Below are 21,864 nucleotides of genomic sequence, written 5' to 3'. Positions count from 1 at the left end.
TTATATATAGTATAGCAACTATACTGTATTCAGAAGGGCTTGTATAACTGAAATCCTTCACTTATGACTGGAAGTAAAGAAATTTTTAAAAACATATCAATAAATAGTAAACATTTGTAATACTGCAGTTATTCTAGAATTATTATTTAAGATGTCTCTGTTTAACAGGTGAAGGAATTGACTGTTTCTGGAAAGTGATAGAGAACAGTAGAAACTGTACCACAGAAATACCTCCAGAAAGATTTATTATTAGAGAACGGTATGATCCAAATGATAAGAAACAAAGTAATATACGTACAACTCATGCTGCTCTGCTCGATGAGTAAGTTTCATACTTTAGTAATAAATCATTAAAACTTTTAAAATTCACATCCTGGTAGTGCAGCACATTCTCCTGCTGAACTGATGGGCTAACTGCTCTGTATAGATGTTGTATGCTCCTTTTAAAAACTTCATTTACATGTAATGAGGAGGAAGAGGATTTATATGACATTTCACATTTTCTCTGCAGTCTATATTTGAACCCATAAGCAAGTTCAAACATGTTTATGAGTAATCTGGCTTTTTTTCACAAGATTGCTCATAAATATATTCAAACTTACCCATAAGCCCAAGCATAGATTGCAGAAAAAAAATAAGACATGACATAGAAACCCTCCCCCTAATAAGTATTGTGGTTGCTGAGCAATCACAATGATGTGTGTATAAATAATGGAGAAATATGTAGGTACCGCTGACATTGCTCTGTTGATGGATATTATATGGGATATTATATGGACATTATATGGGAGGGGATATAGTATTCTCAATATATAGTAATATATTAATGTTCCTCTCAGTGACTGCCATTTGCAGGAGGAGTGTAGAAAATGTTAAAATTATGACATATCACATTTCCCCTAGTCATGTCATAAAACAAGCCATAATAAATTAATTGTAAAGATGACGGTGAAAAAAAAATTGGCTTGGACAGCACAAACACAAAATTAGATAATTGGCATGCACAATCATGGCTGATAGCAGCTCAAACATATCTAGGTCACACCGTTACTTATGCAGTGAATTGCACAACCAGGGACACAAACAGCTCAAAAAATTTTTAAAAATTCCTTGATAAATTCCCCTCATGCATTTTGTATTTCATAATAGAAATCTGGTCAACAAATGGTAAGAACCGCAAAGAGGAAAACTGTGTACAACACAAATAGGAGAGGGATCGGTGCTTGGAAATAATGGGCAGAATCCTAGTAGTGTTCATGCAAGGACTGAGTAAGTCACTGGACTAATTAACTAGGTTTTCTGGGTCTGAGTTGGTTGCTTACTTGGTCATGTACCCAGTTTATGCACCTGGCACCCCACCCTCCAATATCTGACCATTTAGCCATAGTTGACTGGGGCAACTGATGAACACTAATAGGATATTGAACAAGGTGTTAAAATTAATGCATTAATATTAAATCTATTACTAGCTTTAAATGCTAATAGCAAGAAATTAATCCACCCATGCCTAATGTTTCACACCAAATAATTATTTTTCAGACCTTACATTCCAAGATTTGAGACATATCTTGAATATAAGCAGTTTTCAGGTGTACACAGCTGTAACAATGTAATAAATTACATGTCATTGAAAATACACTTTTATAGCAATAATGTACTTCTAATATCCATTACACTTACCTTCATTGCATACCTGTCCCCCCTTTTTGGTTCTTTTAAAAATTAATTGGTTTTTATTTTTTAAAATTTTCCCATTCCCCTGGCAGTATAGTGATGTAGCTATCCCTGCATGGCCCTGGATCATGCCATTTGACCATGAGCCGAAGGATATAATCTGGGTAATCTGCAAGGCAGCAACACTCTATTTTAACACCTTTCTATTCCCATATGGGAATTTGCAAGACACACCTCTATACTGCTTTTCCTGCTGCAATAGTTCTAAGCTATAGTGCTGCACTGCTGTTTACAACATGTATATGCTATGAAAATGTGACTACAATGATGGCTGTAATGCACATTTGTCACTAGATACACCAGCCTAAAAGATTCATTTTAAATACAAATACGTATATAGGATTAAGTTGTGTATGGACCATGTTATATGCTATAGAACTATGACATAGCATAGAACATGCTATGCTGTGTCGTACTATGTCATCCTTCTTATTGTTTAGATTCAATGCATTTGACAATAAGCTCTTTGGTATTAACAATGAGGAAGCTGAGCACATGGATCCTCAGCAAAAGCTGCTCCTGGAATGTACATACAGAGCCCTGGAAGATGCAGGACTTACAATAGAAAATATCAGTGGCACTCGAACTGGAGTTTTTGTGGGTAAGAAAATATATTGGTGACTAAACCTTACCTAGTTTGTTTGTTTGTTCTTTCAACTTGTATACACACAATCTCCCAGTGTGTGGAGGGAGGATGGCAATTTACTGCCCCTTGTATTCTACCACTTGAGAAAGGTGTCTGTGGTATTTAATAGGAGATCACTTGCAGCTCCTGGTCTTTCTTGACTACGGCAAGCACAAGGTAAAAGTTAAATAAATAATCGTGTAATCGTTTTTTCTCCTCTAGTAGTCTTAGGCATAAATTTGAATATTGGTCTGATGATCGTAAGAACCTTAACAACAATGGTTCTGTGTTTACAGGTCTGGTGAATCAAGACTATGAGGCCATAACCAGTGGGGCAGCTGCTAAAAAAAACCAACATGATACCACAGGGAGAGCAATGAGCACAGCAGCTAATCAAATTTCATTTACTTTTAATTTGACTGGACCATCCCTTGTCATTGATACAGCTTCCTCATCATTCCTTTCTGCTTTACACTTTGGCTACAAAGCCATCAAACAAGGTATTGGAATCTAGAGATACACATGTGACTGTTAATCACCACAGTTTTTATGCATACTGTGCGAGTAATTCTCAGCTTTTCAGTGTTTCAGGCTCTGGTTGTTTTTATGTATATTTGATGCAGGGGACTGTGAAGCTGCTGTTTGTGGAGGAGTGAACTGCATCATGGATCCTTGGAAGTTTGTATCTCTCAGTAAAGCAAAAATGCTCTCTCCTGATGGAATCACTAAACCCTCCTCTAGTAAGGGAGCTGCCTATGGAAGAGGAGAAGGCTGTGGTGTCCTTTTGTTAAAGCCACTGACAAAGGTAGGATGTTTAGTTTGTGCTCCCCATTTGCCTAAGTAATGAGACATTCTAGGGACATTTGTATGGATTTAGTTTCTTTATATCAAATTGTAAACATTCTACTTATTTAAAAGGAGGCAAACATAAAATATATAATATAAAGGGACTCCTTCAAAGCAGCACATTTACAGCTTCTCAGATTCTCAAAGATTATCCTTGGATTCCAAACCTCTCCATCATCAAAGTACAATGATCAGAAAAAGTATTCTTGAAGGTTTTCATGGCTGGGATCCAATGGTTGTTGTAGGGTTTTCCGGGCTGTTTGACCATGTTCTGGAGGTTTTTATTCCTAATGTAGCACTGAAAAATACATCCTGCAAAAAAGGTCAACAAACTCTACCCAGCCACAAGGACTGGTGATCACCACACACAAAAGACTAGCTAATGACACCCATAAATCACAGTGACAGATAATATCCCCCATCACATCAATACACTCATAACAAAAAACATCCCAATCACCATAATCACCCAATCTCCTGAAAAGGATAAAAAGCTGATCCCACAGCTACAAATACTCAACTATCCCACACACTATACCAGGACACAGACAGTTCTAACTCCTGTCCTCTGAAGATGTCAGCCACAGAGACTGGTGAAACATTAGGAAGAAAAACCTCCTGAACATGGCCAAACAACCCCAAAAAAACCCTACAATAACCATCGGAAAAAGTGTTCGATCAGAACATCTGATGCTTAAACACCTATAGAATGTTAGGAAAAATCAGAAGCCTGTGATTGTCAAAGCTGGCTTTCATCCCTGAAAGGATAGAAAGAAGATTTACTATTAAGTAAAGAGCCAACTCTGAAACAGCTGATGGCTGCTATACATTTAATTAATTTATTTGTTTTTATTTATTTATTTGATTTGTATCCCGCCCATCTGGTCTATGCGACCACTCTGAGCGCATAATTTATTTAAAAGAAATAAATACCCAAATGTTGACATAGGAAGACTTGATTATGCTGTATAACATTGTATCCCTTGCAATCTTTCCTTCCAAAACAGGCAATGGAAGAATTCAGCAAAATATGGGGTGTCATTAGCATCAGTGCCATCAACCAGAATGGAAGTATGGTTGCTCCAGTCACCACAGAATCTAAAGCACAACAGGAAAAATTGTTGCTCAGCATTTACCCAGCGTATGTTGATCCGTCAGCAGTTCAGTACATTGAAACATGTAGCATAGGAAATCCTGCTGAAGATGCCAGCGAGGCAGAATGCTTAGGCAATATCATTGCTAAAAAGAGACCTTCTGAGCTGCCTCCTCTTAAGATGGGTTCACTTACTGGGAACATTGGATACACGGACTCAGCTGCTGGGGCAGCAGCATTAATCAAAGTACTTCTCATGATGCGTCATGGAAAGATTGTTCCATCCTTGTACTTGTCAGAGAGCACCAGCAGCATCGACACAAAGAAACTAAATCTCTCCATTCCCACAACAGTGGAGGAATGGGATGAATCGAGTGAATTTGGCAGAGTAGCTGGGATCAACTGTTTTGGACTTGGAGGTAACAACGCTCACATGATTGTCAGACAGGTGAAACAAGCCCAGCTTTTGGCTTCGGTCAAAAGGCCTTTTGAATTATTTGTCATTTCTGCAGCTTTGGGTAATTCCCTCAAAATGACCATGGATGACACAGCTAGGCACATCAACGTAAGTGACACAACAACACTGCCGAATCTGGCATATACCTCTGCATGTAGAAGGAGCCATGGAAACCATAAATATAGAAAAGCATTTGTGACTTCTTCTCTCCAGCACCTACAGCAACAACTTCTTTCTGCAGCAGAAACGGAAGCAACCCCATCAAATAAGCCTCCTCCTCAATTAATTTTTGTGTTCTCTAATACCGCACTGAACTTCAAAGGGATATGCAAAATCCTGCTGAGATCTGAGCATGTCTTTAGAGACAAATGCATTGAAATCAAGCAATTGTTTCAACAGCTCTCACCTACTAGAATTCTGGAGTTAACAGAAAGTGAACACAAGGATTTGTCCAAGCCTGACCTTGCCCAGCCTTTGTTCTTCACAATGCAGGTGGCCTTGGCTACACTTCTGAAACACTGGGGGATTAAGCCGGTGGCTGCTGTTGGATATTCAGATGGCGAGGTGGCCGCTGCCCATTGTGCTGGCTTGATTTCCCTAGAAGATGCTGTCAGAATTGTCTATCACAGGAGTAGGCTGCAGGCTAAGGTCACTGGAGGCAGAATGCTGGTAGTTAGTAACATCCCCATTCAAGAAGTATCAGCAGCCCTTGGAGCATACTCGGAGAAAGTTTGTGTTGCAGCTCTTAACAGTCCTATGTCTTGTACATTGTCAGGAGATACAGACTCCATTAATGCCCTTCAGAAGCATCTAGCTGACGTATTCAGCAAAACGAACATATTTCTTCATGTTTTAAATGTGCCAGCTGCATCTCATAGCCACATGATGGATCCAGTACTGGCAGAGATGGTGGCAAGCTTATCAGAACTAAAGAAAGGCAAGCTGGAAATTGGCCTGCTTTCTACAGCAACAGGGAAGGCTATTTCAAATGATGATTTTGTCACTGGCCATTACTGGGCTAGACAGGCTCGTGATCCTGTTTGTTTTGCAGATGCCATAATGGCATCAGCCAAAGGCAAGGATAACATTGCATTTGTAGAAATAGGATTTGAAAGAGAGTTGCAGCGATATATCACTGAAACGTTAGGACCACAAACCAGAGTTTTCCATTCCATGCACATTGGTAGAGAATATGTCACTCTCCTTAATATGGTAAAAGATTTATTTGAATTGGGATTTCCTGTAGATTGGCAGTATTTTTATGAAGGGTACCAAAGTGTTCCGTCAGCCTACCCAAGGTATCAATTTGAGCGTAAGGAAGTCCTGCCACTTTGGAACATGAACCAGCCAGCAAACAACAGGGAGGCAAGCTCAAATCATCCTTTAATTTGCAGTACCAATAGGGAAAATTCAGAATTCATCTGTACCATCTCAGAGTCACTGGCACCTTATTTGTATGAGCACAAGAGCCATAGAGTTGCTTCAATTCCTGCTGCCTTTTTTGCAGAACTTGCTTTGGCAGCTGTCATTACTAGTTCAAGACCAAAGGTGCCTGTAAGTTTCTGCCAGATGAATATAGTTTTCACTAAACCATGTGTTGCAAATGCAAATTCTCATGTTTTGAAGGTAAGCCTGGAGTCACAAGAAAGACTGACGGAATTCCGGGTACTATCCGGACCAGCTAATACAGTTTATGCATCAGGAAAAGTCACAAAGAATCCAGAAACATCAGTGGAAGAAAAGATCATTTCCTTGAACGATATTTTTCAGAGATGTAGGTCAATTGTTAACAAAGGTGACATTTATGAAGCATTGACACAGTCTGGATTTCATTGTGATGCTGCTTTTAGGCAGCTAAATGATATATGTTATTATGAAGATTTAAAAGAGGCAATAACAACAGTGAAAGTGAAGAGAGAAATAGCAGAAGAAATGCATGAGTATAATATTCATCCATTAGTCCTGGACTGTTTTCTACAAATAGTAGGAATTCTGGCTACAGTTACATCAAAAAACAAAGGAAGTTTTCTTTCCGGTATAAGCAGTCTCACTATTACACGACCTCTGCAAGAAGAAATGATGATATATGTAAAAACAAGCAACTCCACTGACAAAAAGATACAGTTTTGTGGGTGCTTCACAGACAAACATGGGTCTGTCCTAGCAGAACTGAAAGGTGTCGAGATCACTTTTGTTAAGGAGGTTCCCAAGAAAGAAAATGATTTACTGTTTGAAAATAACTGGAAGGAAATCACATCCGACCAAACGATGCAAAATTTACCCAAGGCACCTAGAGTTGTAGTGTTTGCTGACAAATCTGGTATAGCACAACAGCTCAAGAATTACTTGCACAGTGAATCTAGGTTTGTCACATATCAAGAATGGGATAAACTGTTGGTAGCCAAGAAAGGAGACACTAATGCACAGAATAAAATTAACCTGGAGCTGCAGGGATACCAAGATGTCCTGTTTATGTGGGGCATCCAGAAACTCAGTGAATCTTTACCAGAAAAAGTGGTGAAACATTCAGTAAGATGTTGTGAGGCATTTCGCCAGGTTGTTCTTGCATTAAAGGAGAAGAAGTCCTCTGGTTCTGTTACAATTATCACTTACAGAACATCGGAGGGGAAAGTAGACCATATAAATCCAGGCTTGGCTTTGTATGGCATGGCTCGAACATGCATGGTTGAAGTTCCTGAAATCACATTTCAGATCATTGATATCAGCTCTACAAGTGCCATAGATATCTCAGCTTTGGCAGATGTTTTAGTAAAGTATAAAGCACAAGATTATCCAGAAGTCTGGATCGATGAAGGAAGGATTTACAGTTCCGAAATTAGGCGCACCCAAATTGAACCCACTGCCTCCAGTACACCTTCCTACCCATTTCAGGACTCAGAACTCTATGTTTTATATACAACAGATCCGTATGATGTGAGTGAGCTCTCGGCTAAAGTTGCCAGTTCACGGACTCAGCTTGGTAACCGCAGCATTGAGGTACAGATCGAAAAAATAAGCATTCACTCAGAAGACTACTTTCCTGTTACTATATCAAGTCGTGCATTTGGAAAAACCTTATACTGGACTTCGCACACAACAGATGAACACAAACTATTAGCACTAGACTTTATGGGCACTGTAACTGCAACAGGTATCGAAGTGAAAAAAGTCAAAGTGGGAGACCATATTGTTTCATGTTATCCAGTTTCTGCAGCTTCAAGAATTCATATCCCAGAAACAATTTGTTTCCTGATTCAGAAATTTCCATGCTTTAGAAACACACCATGCATGTCATTCTTCTATGTTGCAAGAGTAATTTTGCATCAGACACTGCCAACGCCAAAACATGGAGACATATTAGGTATTATATCTATTGAGCCCGAGTCAGTTTTGTGCAAAGTGCTTGCTTTTTCAGCCCAGGAATTAGGATGGAAAACAATAACTACAAATCATGTGACTGGTCTGTGGCAACGTGTTAATCAGTGTAATGCCCTCATTTTCCTACCACCTCTAACTGGGATGTTTAAAGATGGCCTTTCTTGCCTTTTTCATCTTAGAGATGTCGTACTTGTTTATGGTAACGGACAGCCAGATTGTTTAGAATATGTGCCTGAGACAGATAATGAAAATATCCATATCCACACTGTCAATCTTATCCATATTTTTCAGAAGGCATCTCTGATACGATCTCAGAAGGAAGTCTATAGCTGGCTTAAATCAATGAATATGAAACAATTAAAAAATCTCCCATATACCCTTTTCCAACAAGCAGGTGTGAGGTCAGAGAATGCTGCATCCTATTTCACTTGCAGAAGTGTCCCAGTTGCAGTGCTAAAAAATGAGGAGGAGGAGAGTAAGATCTCGGATATTCCAATGAGTGTAACAGACCGAAGACTGTTTAAGCACAATGCTGTTTATATAGTCACAGGAGGACTTACTGGACTTGGCTTAGAAACAGTAAAATTTATAGCAGAGAATGGAGGAGGTCGAATTATCATACTTTCACGGAGAAATCCAAGTGCTGAGATCCAAAAGGACCTAAAAGATCTCCAGGATCACTGCGAATGGAGCAGAGTAGTTAGCTTACAATGCAATGTTGTTTCCAGTTCTGAAGTTGACAAGGCCATCAAGTCCATTGGTAAAATTTTTCCGAACTGTCCTGTCAAAGGTGTGTTCCACAGCGCAATGGTTTTACATGACGGGCTTCTTGAAGCCCTCACTATGTCTCACTTTGAGGAAATTTTAAATCCAAAGATCGCTGGGGCAATCAATCTTCACCATGCCTTACAAGGGCAGGAGCTTGACCATTTTGTGTGTTATTCGTGTTTCTCAACATTTCTTGGAAATCCAACACAAGCAAACTATGCAGCTGGCAATTCCTTCCTGGATCTTTTCTGCCATTACAGGAGAAATAGTGGCCTTGCAGGGCAGTCCATTAACTGGGGTGCCTTGAATTTTGGAGCTCTGGAAGGTCAACATGCCAATCGAACTAGTATGTTAGAAAGCAGAGGTTTAGAGGAACTGCAAGTGAATGATATTCACGAGTACCTTAGAAAATGCTTAATTCTAAACAATCCTCAGCTAGCTGTGATAAAATTAAACTTCCAAATGTTAGCATTTAATGTTTTATCTCAAACTTCATCACTGAGGAGTCGTTTCTCTAAATTGGTTTCTGAGGAACTGTGTAGTAGTAACTCTGAGCCCACAGGTGAAGGTGTGTCCCAGAATCTGTCTCTCAATGGACCTGTAAGTTATATCACGTCACTTTTGAAAAATGTGAGTGACACAGTTCCTGAGAATCTTTCATTGCATACACCACTTTCCTTACTGGGCATAGATTCTACGCTAGCCTTCACTCTGAAGAATCGCATTTTTGCGGAAACAAGGGTGGAAGTACCTCTCACAAAACTAATTGATCCTCAATCAACTGTAGCAACTTTAATCTTACATTTGAAAGAAAATTCTGATATCACAGATTCTCATGCAGCTGAAGGTATTGATGCTGGAAGCTGGTTGTAGGAATGCCTTTCCAGGTGTTATTCCAAATGAATTTTCCCACTGAATTTTCCCACTATTTTGTCTATTTGTTCAAGATGGATCTCAAAGATACCTTGACTACCATGCTATCAATTGTTGATGTGGAAACAGATCTCTGTAGAGGACAGCTCTGGGCATGCCTAATGCTGCAGGCCTGCGGATGGGCTGGTACATTAGGAGGCTTGTGGCAACATAGATATAACTGCATTGTATATTTCCCAAGTAGAGGAAGCCTATCTTGTATACGGGATGCTTTTCCAGTCCTTTACAAAATACTGTACATTTCGATGTAGTGAAGCTTCTGATTCTGAAAATGATTTTATATGTGTAAATAATAAATATGCAGTATGTCCAATCCTGTACATTGGGGTGGAGCACATGTGGTCTACAGGCCGCATATAGGCCTCAGCAGTCAAATACAGCTTATTCAATACTCCTGGGCCCGCCCAGCAATTTTTTTGAAAAAAAGTATTGGCTTATGAAGTCCACTTGTATCCTCTTATTGGGGTAAACAAGTAAATTTTGTCATGCTTTCAGGGCATTCTAGCATTGTCCTTTCACTCCCCTCCCCCACTTTACTTTTTTTAAAAATTGGAGACTAGAGGATGAAATATGACTTTCCCAGTTTTTAAGAGCATTTTTGAGGGGTATGGGTCAGGAGAGCAGCCCTCCAAGCTTCAGACCTCAGACCTCTGAATACCACCCACATAGGACAATGTTAGGGCAACTTATTCTACCGCAGGGATGGGTGATATCCCAAGATCCAGGGGTTAAAACGTGATCATCCCTGGAGTTGGAAGAGCCATACTTGCTCCCACGATCCTCATCCCTTAATTTTGACCTTACAAAAATTCAGGGGTTTTTAAACAACAAAAGGTAAAGGTAAAGGTAAAGGTTCCCCTTGACAATTTTTGTCCAGTCGTGTTCGACTCTAGGGGGCGGTGCTGATCCCCGTTTCCAAGCCATAGAGCCAGCGTCTGTCCGAAGACAATCTTCCGTGGTCACATGGCCAGTGCGACTTAGACACGGAACGCTGTTACCTTCCCACCGAAGTGGTCCCTATTTATCTACTTGCATTTGCATGCTTTCGAACCACTAGGTTGGCGGGATTTAAACAACAAAACTTGTGGCCAAAAATGAACATGCAGTTCAAAGGCCACATGTTGCCTGCCCACAATGTATGGGGTGCAGGGATTTTTTTCCTCCTCAGGTGATGTAACAGAGAGGTCTGGTAGCAGTCCAAGATAAATTAATCTAGCCGCAATGGCATGTTTCTTAATGTGATCAAAAGAGCGGGTCATCAAAAGGAATAACTATATCCAGACAGGGGTCAGCTATTAGATATTGTATGTGAGTACATCCAGCTACAGAGGCGCATACTCCAGGGGTAGTCTCTAAATGTTGTCACGTACCAGGAAGGATATATATAGTCACCCCCAAATTGCTTCTATCAAGGGCAAGATCTTCCTTGACTACGCTGCTTCTCTGTCCTTTGTGAGGAGAATTCTGCATTGTGGTTGACACTGAAAAAATTGGAGTTTTGTTTTGCAGAATCCGTCCATCTTGTCCCCATCACACTGGCCTACTCTGAAAAAAGAGCAACTCTGAAACTTGGTCAAAAAGGTCCAGACGGGACAGAGCATGGTCAGGTTGGTTTATAATATGCGATATGTTGTCTGTTCACCAGAAAACAGAATGAACCAGATTGTGTTGTCAACATTCCAAACTGAAGTCTAAATAATCATTTGACCGTACACTTACTGTTATAATACAGCTTTTATTTTGTTGAAATTCGGAGGAAAATGTTTCCTATGGAGTAACAATTCTCCCTGAGTTGTAGAAAACCTCACATTTGATATTGTGTGCCTTGTGCCAGAGGCATAGCAAATATTCCATGCAGAAGTCAACAGAGACCGCTGCAATAAAAATAGTATAAACTGCTAAGAAAATAACATCACACTACTGTACTTATGTCTGGACAATCATGTCTCAGCTTGAGAAGCTGGTGAATGGGCTGTGGGATCATAAGCCTTCGCGGTAACTCCCCACCGCATTGGCAGTAGTTTATGTTTCCATACTGGAAAGTGGGCAATGACACAGTGTTTCCATCTAAAAAAATAAGGTTCTTTGATGCTGGCTGAATGTTCGTAGCAGTGGCCTTTAGCTATCTACTCTGTTTGAAAAACCAGCACAAAAGCCAAAAAACGTTAAAAAGACAGGAATAAAAAGGAGACCATGCAGAGTCCCAAGCAATATCACCAAAAACATGATCTTAAAAAAGGTTCTAAAGATGTATGTGGATGCCATTGATAAAACAAGGACTCCCACAAGGGTGGAAGCAGATGCCTGTAAAACAGGGTAACCAAGGCGGTACAGAGCATCCACAGCCTTTTCATCCACATTGGGTTTCTCACTAGAAACAAAGGCATAAGACATATGAGCAGAGTAATCTACTGAGAACCCAATGCAAATAACAAGGTTGATCATGGATATGGAGTCAAGGGTTACATCCCAATAGGCCATGAAACCAGTCACACCAACAATGACAGATGCAATAGCAAATGTTACCCACAAAGAGCAAAGAGGATTGGGAATAAGCAGCAAAGAAATAACTAACATGGTTCCAGTAGCAATCAGAATGCTTTGAATGGTATTCTGAACTACCACAATAAACTGATCAAAGTATATGAAACCTGGATGATAAACCATCAGGGGTATCTTGCAGTCTTTTGCAAGGTTTCTCAGTTGACTTAAGAGGTTTTTCTCATCCACTGCACTAGTAACATTAACTGTCTGTATGAAGAACCGTGAAGCTGATATTTCTGTAGCACTAGAATTTAAATCCCACTCAAAATCTGGATTTGCTGTAAACAGGGCAGGTAAATTTCTCATGAAAGTAGTGCGTTCCTTTATATTTATGGACATTTGTTGGGCAACAGTTTCATAAATTCTCAGCCATGAGAGTGATAAATTCTTGTCCCCGTAAGTTGAGGTTTCTAGTGCATGCATGCAGTTCTCAAGGTCTGCGCGGACCGATAAATCCCAATATGATATGCTTTCAGTGACCACAACCATCACTCTTGGACCATATTTGGAAAAATAGTCCTCCTCCCAGTCATAATACTGAACAACGTACGAATGATCTACAGCTAAATGTCGAACATTTAAACCTTCTTTAACTTGGGTGCATCCATAAATGCTACTACCCACGTACAGGAGATACAGAAGCACCGCAAACACCTTGGTCCTCCTATGTACAATGAATGGACCATAATGATTTCTAAAGAATATGTTCATGGGATGTTCAGTCTCTGCCCCAGTGGACTCATCAAAAGATCCTCCTACACAGCATATATTATACAGATGACCCTGAGACTGTTGGGGTTCATCCTTCACCTTCATGAATGTGAGCCAATGTCTGTTGTCTTCTTCTCTTTTGCCATTTAGTGCCACAACAGCCCCGAGGAATGTCAGGTTAAATAAATAGCAGAAAACAAAGGCTGTTCCTGTGTATATGCAAAAGGACTGAATTGATGGGAAGGAACTTCCAATTCCAATGTAAAAGGCTACAACATCTGTAAGGGTGGTGATGGTGACTGACACCGCTGCTTCTGCATAAGTGTCCGCCATCCGATCTTGGACACTGTCCTTGACTTTGGTACGTTGCCAACAAGACACTATGATGAACATGTCATCCACCCCAACTCCTGAAAAATGACAAAGGCATAACATGTCATTTTCCACATGTCACAAGATATATGAAATATATAGAAGAGGTACATGCTTACTAATTAGCATTTACCAGTTTTTGTTGGCTGAAACCTTTCTTGTGCAGCTTGTTGTATCCCTAGCATTGTCACTGATGACATCAGCTGCAGCAGTAAATCACAACTGATTAATAGTCAATTTCTGCCGATTAAAGATTTGTTGCAAAGAAATCACCAAAGAAATGTTTTAATCAGTGGCAATTTGATAGTGATGATGTCATTACTACTGCACATACCAGGCTGCACAACAAGATTTCAGCCATTATTTGCTTGTTTTAAGATCTGTGCTACAAAATTTAAACTCACAAAAGCTTTAAATGATGGCAAACAAAGAATAGGGATAAAACACTACACAAAAAGCAAACTTATTCTTCTCAAGATGTGAACTGGACCAAGTTCCCTGTGAAAACAAAAATGCCTCTGGATTTGGGTTAATGAAGAGTCCAGAGCATAGACATAATTAGTCACCAATTATTTGACACCCACACAGCAGTGGCTAAAATAGTTTTGGAGGTCTAAAACTGTAACTAAATACTTTAAAAAATAATTCTTCAAACTTTGGAAGAGTTTTAAAAAAAGAGAAGACAATATCCAGTTTTGCTGGAGGCAGATGAATGCGGTGTGTAAGTGTGCATACTTCTTCTCTATCAGCAATGAATAAGGAAACATGACAATGTCCAGCAATGATCAGGAAGAGTAAGAAAGAGAAAATATGACAATGTCCAGTTTTGTTGTAGGCAAATGAATGTAGGCTAGTAGATTATAAAGGAGATGATGCCTGGTTCACATGACAGTGAGCAAGATCGAAAATGTGCCTATAGAAAAATTTGCATCTCAGCCTACCACTGACTTTTGTAGAATGCAACCGACGGCAAAGAAATAAAAAATGAGGTCTAGTTAAAGAACAATAATTAATCTCTCCCCTTCATGGATTGCTGCCTTGTTGTGGCGAAGGGGCTTGAGTAACTCAGGGAAGCTATGGGCTATGCCGTGCAGGGCCACCCAAGATGGACAGGTCATAGTGGAGAGTTCCGACTAAACGCAATCCACCTGGAGCAGGAACTGGCAAGCCACTCCAGTATCTTTGCCAAGAAAACTCCATGGACAGAAACAAAAGGCTAAAAGATATGACGCTGGAAGATGATACCCTCAAGTCGGAAGGCATCCAACATTCTATTGAGGAAGAGTGGAGGACAAGGACGAGTAGCTCCAGAGCTAATAAAGTGGTTGGGCCAAAGCCGAAAGGATGCTCAGTTGCCTGGAAGTGAAAGGAAAGTCCGATGCTGCAAAGAAAAATACTGCATAGGAACCTAGAATTTAAGATCTATGAACCTCGGGAAGCTGGATGTGGTCAAGCAGGAGATGGCAAGAATAAACATTGAGATCCTGGGCATCAGTGAACTAAAATGGATGGGAATGGGAGAATTCATTTCAGACAATTACCACATCTACTATTGCGGGCAAGAATCCCATAGAAGAAATGGAGTAGCCTTCAACAAAAGAGTGGGAAAAGCTGTACTGGGATTCAATCTAAAAATGAAATAATGATTTCAATACGAATCCAAGGCAGACCTTTCAACATCACAATAATCCAAGTGTATGCACCAACCACCGATGCTGAAGAGGCTGAAGTTGACCAATTCTATGAAGATTTACAACACCTTCTAGAACTGACATCAAAGAAAGATGTTCTTCTCATTATAGGGGACTTGAATGCTAAAGTAGGGAGACAAGAGATAAAAGGAACAACAGGAAAGAAGTTTGGCCTTGGAGTTCAAAATGAAGCAGGGCAAGAACAAGCTCGTCATCACAAATACTCTTTTCTAACAACACAAGAGGCAACTCTATGCATGGACATCAACAGATGGGCAATACCGCAATCAGACTGATTATGTTCTCTGCAGCCAAAGATGGAGAAGCTCTATACAGTCAGCAAAAACAAGACCTGGAGCTGATTGTGGCTCTGATCATCAGCTTCTTATAACAAAACTCAGGCTTAAACTGAAGAAAGTAGGAAAAAACCACTGAGCTAGTCAGGTATAATCTAAACCAAATCCCTTATGAATACACAATGGAAGTGAAGAACAGATTTAAGGAACTAGATCTGGTGGACAGAGTGCCTGAAGAACTATGGATGGAGGCTAATAACACTGTACAGGAGGCAGCAACAAAAACCATCCCAAAGAAAAGGAAATGCAAGAAAGCAAAGTGGCTGTCCAATGAGGCCTTACAAATAGCAGAGAAGAGAAGGGAAACAAAATGCAAGGGATATAGGGAAAGTTACAGAAACTTGAATACAAATTTCCAAAGAATAGCAAGGAGAGACAAGAGGGCCTTCTTAAATGAACAGTGCAAAGAACTAGAGGAAAATAATAGAAAGGGAAAAACCAGAGATCTGTTCAAGAAAAGTGGAGATGTTAAAGGAATCTTTTGGGCAAAGATGGACATGATAAAGGATAAAAATGGTAGGGACTTCACAGAAGCAGAAGACATCAAGAAGAGGTGGCAAGAATACACAGAGGAATTATACCAGAAAGATTTGGATATCCTGGACAACGCAGATAGTGTGGTTGCTGACCTTGAGCCAGACATCCTGGAGAGTGAAGTCAAGTGGGCCTTAGAAAGCTTCTCTAACAACAAGGCCAGTGGAGGTGATAGCATTCCAGTGGAACTTTTTAAAATCTTAAAAGATGACACTGTTAAGATGCTACACTCAATATGCCAGCAAGTTTGGAAAACTCAGCAGTGGCCAGAGAAGTGGAAAAGATCAGTCTACATCCCAATCCCAAAGAAGGGCAGTGCCAAAGAATGCTCCAACTACCATACAATTGCACTCATTTCATACGCTAACAAGGTTATGCTCAAACTCCTCCCAGGTAGGTTTCAGCAGTATGTGGACAAAGAACTCCCAGAAGTACTAGCTGGATTCCGAAGAGGCAGAGGAACTAGAGACCAAATTGCTAACATGCACTGGATTATGGAGAAAGCCAGAGAGTTCCAGAAAAACATCTACTTCTGCTTAATGGACTATGCAAAAGCCTTTGATGTGTGGACCACAACAAACTATGGCAAGTTCTTAAAGAAATAGGAGTGCCTGACCACCTTATCTGTCTCCTGAGAAATCTATATGCGGGAGAGGAAGCAACAATTAGGATATGGAACAACTGATTGGTTCAAAATTAGGAAAGGAGTGCGACAAGGTTGTATATTGTCTTCCTGCTTATTTATCTTATGTGCAGAATACCTCATGCGAAAGGCAGGACTGGATGAATCCCAAGCCAGAATTAAGATTACCAGAAGAAATATCAACAACCTCAGATATGCAGATTATACCCCTCTGATGGCAGAAAGTGAGGAGGAATTAAAAAACCTTTTAATGAAGTTGAAAGTGGAGAGTGCAAAAAATGGTCTGAAGTTCAACATCAAAAAAACTAGGATCATGGCCACTGGCCCCATCACCTCCTGGCAAATAGAAGGGGAAGATATGGAGGCAGTGACAGATTTTACTTTCTTGGGCTCACTGCAGATGGTGACAGCAGCCACGAAATTAAAAGACACCTGCTTCTTGGGAGGAAAGTGATGACAAATCTAGACAGCATCATTATAAGCAGAGACATCACCTTGCCAACAGAGGTCCACATAGTCAAAGCTATGGTTTTTCGAGTAGCGTTGTATGGAAGTGAGAGCTGGACCATAAAGAAGGCTGACCACCGAAGAATTTATGCTTCTGAATTGAGGTGCTGGAGGAGACTCTCAAGAGTCCCCTGGACTGCAAAGATAACAAACCTATCCATTTTGAATGAAATCAACCCTGAGTGCTCAGTGCAAGGACAGATCCTGACGCTGAGGCTCCAGTTCTTTGGCCATCTCATGAGAAGAGAAGACTCCCTGGAAAAGACCCTGATGTTGGGAAAGTGTGAAGGCAAGAGGAGAAGGGGGACGACAGAGGATGAGATGGTTGGACAGTGTCATCAAAACTACCAACATGAATTTGACCCAACTCCGGGAGGCAGTTGAAGACAGGAGGTCCTGGCGTGCTCTGGCCCATGGGATCACGAAGAGTCAGACATGACTTAATGATTAACAACAACAACAACAACAACAAAAATTAATCTCTGGCAGAGACGGGGTATTAACTGATCAATTGTATATACACTTACCAAGAGGTAAGCCACACTTAACTTCATTCTCTATACACATTCACATGATTGTGCTGTAAGCAGGACATCCTTAAGAAAGGAAGACAAAGAAAGCTACAATTCCTCTGCCAGTTCAGGAAATGTACAGATGGCTGGATGGAGGTTCTTTTTATTTATTTATTTATTTATTTATTTATTTATTTATTTATTTATTTATTTATTTATTTATTTATTTATTTATTTATTTATTGGACTTATATACCGCCCCATAGCGCTACAAGCACTCTCCGGGCAGTTTACAATTTCATTATACAGGCTACACATTGACCCCCCAGCAAGCTGGGTACTCATTTTACCGACCTCGGAAGGATGGAAGCCTGAGTCAACCTTGAGCCAGCTACCTGGGATTTGAACCCCGGGTCGTGAGCACAGTTTTTTAGCTGCAGTACAGTGTTTTAACCACTGCGCCACGAGGCTCTTTTTCATGCCTTCTCAGACAGATTCACTGAGATCCCATTGGATAGTGAAAACACACAATAAAATATACATTTGCTCACTTACCAAGTATAAGAAAAGGTGAATTTGCAGCTGTGATAACAAATGGAACGCCACAGAACAGCAGTAATCCAAAGCTGCTGACGACAGACAGACCTGCTGTTAGTACGCCAAAAGATGCAACCCACACTTTTGTTCGTACACAGTCTAGACTGTAAAACAGATTAAGAAGAACCTGACTGGAGTCAAGAGTTTCATGGTACATACACTTATCTACTTCCTTTTTGAACAAAATTTAAGAGTTTGGAAAAGTTACTTTTCTGGACTATTTATTTTTGCTAGACTACAGCTCTGATTTCCAAATCAAAAATTAACTGTTCCAAACTCAGATGCAGCTAGAACACATGTAGCTGTTGCATGTAATATTCTCCAAAACCACAAGAAATGGAAAAGTACTTAAATTTTCAGAAAAACTCACATTCTCATAAATGGATCAAATATGTTTAGGGCAGGTTTGGGTAAAATCAGTGTTAATCAGACACTCCCAGGCTGGTTCGCTCTGGCGATTATGTCATCTGATTGCTGATAAAAGGAGTGAACCAGCCCATCCCCACAACAAATCAAACAATGGCCCAAACCCCCTCATGACCAATTTTGATCTTCTAGTCCCTTTCCCAAAATGTCTCTTCTAACACAAAAAGGCCAGAGAAGTGGAAGACAATGGGATGATGTCACATCTAGCTGTGCTGTGCTACATTTCTGTTAATAGGCAGAAATCCAAGTCAGCTATAGCTTCAAAGATGAAGGGATAGTGTGAATGATCTATGTATGGAAGGTTTCTGCCTTTAAGAGGGGAGACCCTCCCCCCCAATTATTCCTCATGTCCACTGATGTGAAGGAGGCAGTGTTATCTGTATGACTGCTGCGGCACAAACCACACCAAGGCTGATACGTAAAATGGTATGTAGATAGGAGCAGATGAAGACTAGCAGAAGAATGAATGATTGCATGCTAAACAGATAGCACCCCACTATCCTCATGATCAGGATCCACGGATTCACTTATTCACTGGCTGAAAATACTAAATACCCCCGCCCCAGAAATAACTACAGTATATGTATTTCCAAGGCATATTGACCAGAACTGGCCACTAGAAGAAGCCATGCAATATACAGAATTATTGGATGCATCTGTTTTTCAGCATCCTTGTATGCGGTGGAGGATTGGCACTGATCCCCTGCAGATACCACAGTCCTACTGTATACAGATTACTGGCTATTTAGATCCTTCAAACATTTCCACTACAAATGCATTTTGCTTCTGGACAAATAAATCCTATTTGCACAGTTTTATATATGTGTTTTGTCTGCTTTTGATTTACTATGATTAGCATAAAAATGGTGGATTTCTTTTAATGCGAGTACAGATTTGTTAATTCAGAAGGGTGCTTCCAGACCAAGCTTCTAGTTTATGTTTATTACAACTAATTGCTTATCACACAATAATTCATCATTCATCAAACTCTAAGATGATCATTCATGTAACTTTCATCTTGGAGGCTACACCTGACGTGAATGCCTACTTATTAAACGAAATGAACTACAGCACTGCTAGAGTTTATGGGAAGTCCAGATGACATTCCGTCTGCTGCCTTCTCATGACGTCCCATTCCTTCTCTCTACTTATCAATGAAAATCAATCAAGAATAACTTGCAATTATGAATGGTAAGAGTTGTCTGTCAAAAAAAAAAAAGATAAAACATGAAAAAAGTATTTAAAAACAAAAGAAAAACAAAAGGAATAAGAGGTTTTCCCCTTCCTTTGCCCTGACTTAAAGAGCATTAACATTGGCAAAATATTACCTTGAACATGACATGATTGTAAAAAATATTGTCAGAAAATATGTGACAGAGATCAAGGGGATCACATCCTTGGCGAGTTTCTCAAATTCTTTCTGTCTGGACAGTGAGGTGAAATAGGCTACCTGGAAGGTTGGGAATGCAGAGAGAGAAGGGGGGGGGGGAGAGAAGGAACGTGTATTACTATATATTTTGTTTTGTGAGATGTATCTGAATGCTCACATAAAATATTGAAACTTGAAAATAACTCCTCTTTTTCCATTTCCACTGAAATCACTGCTACACCATATTCTAAAACAAACTGCTTGCTGCTGCTTTTCCAGATTTTAATAATCTTCTTAAACCTCCTTATCAAAGGATGTAGAAGACTGTGTTAGTCTGTGCAAGCATTATAGGTAAAAAATAAAAAGTTAAAAACAGAAAGAAAAGAACAAATATCAAAGGATTCAATGGTTGCAATATCCAGGCAAAAATTACGAGAGTGGCCTGATTTTTAAAGTTTCGCCAGTCTCTGTGGCCAGCATCTTCAAAGGACAGCACAGAGTGCCGGCCACAGAGACTGGCGAAACGTTAGGAAGAACATCCTTCAGAACAGGGCCAAAGAGCCCGAAAAACCCAGAACAACCATCAAACTGAAAAGAGTTGCTACAACGAAATAAGTGCAAATATGAAGATAATAAAGTTGATTAAGCTTCACGGAAAGGTACACTGGGATCGTTTTTTCATCAAGTGTGAATGGTCTCAAGAAAGCCCCTCCGTACCCGGATAGAGGAGAAGTTTAGGGAGTCGAGGACTCCCGGGATGCGCTCCAGAAAGGCGTCGAGCCATCGCCGGCTGTCCTCTCGCCTTTGAGCGTCGTCCTCCTGCAAGTAGTAGACGAGGCGCAGGGCTTTGGCGGCCAGGAGGGGGCGCGCCGGTCCGTCTCCGGGGCCGAGCGTGACGCCCCCCAGGAAGAAGCCGAGGAAAAGGCGCCCCTGGAAGAGCGGGAAGGTGAGGTTGGGCAGCAGCGCTTCTATGCCCGCGGCCTGGCCTTGCGCGGCGCCCAGGAGCGGGTTGGGGCTGCTGCAGGCGCCCTGGCTGCTGCGCGCACAGAGGTCCTCGAAGGCGCGCCCGCCCGCCGCCGCCCGGAGCCCCCGCACGGCCGCGTCGAGCGCCAGCAGCTGGGCGAAGGCCTCCCTCGTGAGGAGCGACCCCGTCCCGCCGGCGGCCACGGCGATGAAGGAGGCGAAGGCGCCCTCGGTGGCGAGTCTCTCGGCCGAGAAGCGCCGGGCATCGTCGGTGGGGAAGCGCGCCTGGACGAAGCGGCGCTCGCCTTTGGCCGGGCCCCCGACCGGCGTGAACTGGCCCTCGAGGTCTTTGGCCTCGCGGCGCCGCAGGAAGACGAAGCCGGAGCCCAGGGCGGCCGAGAGGGCCAAGGGCAGCAGCAGGAAGGGCCACGGGTGGGCGCCCACCAGGGCCCCCAGCGCCCGCAGCGCCCGCGACAGGGGCCGCTCCAGGCAGTCCGTGTGGCAACCCCGCCGCGGCATCTCTTCCCGAAGCTTGGCTTTCTCGCCGGCTTGAGAGAGCGGGCCGGGGGGTGGCTTTCAGACCCGGGGCTCCGGGCTGGTTTCGAGGGCCGTCCGTTGGCCGGTGGGGCGGCGGCCTGGCCGCATTCCATTCCACAGCCGTGGCTCGCTCGGGCCGAAGCGCCAGCGCGCACCCTTCGAGGCAGCTCCTGGAGGGCGTCACTGTGGTGCCTCAGAGCGGGAAGCGCGGGTTGCCATTTGTGGCCGTTCCCTCACGTCGAGATGCAACAGTAAGCAAACTTTTTTT

At 41.6% G+C, this 21,864-nt stretch overlaps 2 protein-coding genes across 2 annotated transcripts in view; one reads left to right on the top strand and one right to left on the bottom strand.

The window, feature by feature from the left end:
• LOC110083044 (phthioceranic/hydroxyphthioceranic acid synthase) overlaps nucleotides 1-11,913 on the top strand; it is an 18,513-nt gene extending 6,600 nt beyond the window's left edge. Inside the window, exons 2-6 of the mRNA XM_020801159.3 lie at nucleotides 169-322; nucleotides 2,175-2,335; nucleotides 2,656-2,859; nucleotides 2,983-3,164; nucleotides 4,213-11,913. Of these exons, the coding sequence (XP_020656818.3) occupies nucleotides 169-322; nucleotides 2,175-2,335; nucleotides 2,656-2,859; nucleotides 2,983-3,164; nucleotides 4,213-9,774 (6,263 nt within the window). The 3' untranslated portion in view covers nucleotides 9,775-11,913. The remainder of the gene's footprint in view (nucleotides 1-168; nucleotides 323-2,174; nucleotides 2,336-2,655; nucleotides 2,860-2,982; nucleotides 3,165-4,212) is intronic.
• Nucleotides 11,550-21,864, bottom strand: LOC110083051 (patched domain-containing protein 3). Its single transcript, XM_073003028.2, has 4 exons — nucleotides 20,814-21,864; nucleotides 20,056-20,177; nucleotides 18,260-18,405; nucleotides 11,550-13,499 (listed from the first exon to the last, which is right to left on the bottom strand). The coding sequence occupies exons 1-4, from the start codon at nucleotides 21,576-21,578 to the stop codon at nucleotides 11,953-11,955; spliced, it is 2,580 nt and encodes an 859-aa protein (XP_072859129.2). The 5' UTR covers nucleotides 21,579-21,864; the 3' UTR covers nucleotides 11,550-11,952.

The sequence above is a fragment of the Pogona vitticeps genome, chromosome 6 (assembly GCF_051106095.1).
Source record: "Pogona vitticeps strain Pit_001003342236 chromosome 6, PviZW2.1, whole genome shotgun sequence".
NCBI classification, from domain to species: domain Eukaryota; kingdom Metazoa; phylum Chordata; class Lepidosauria; order Squamata; family Agamidae; genus Pogona; species Pogona vitticeps.
Note: the sequence above shows the minus strand (reverse complement) of the source record. Positions and strands in the feature narration are given on the sequence as shown.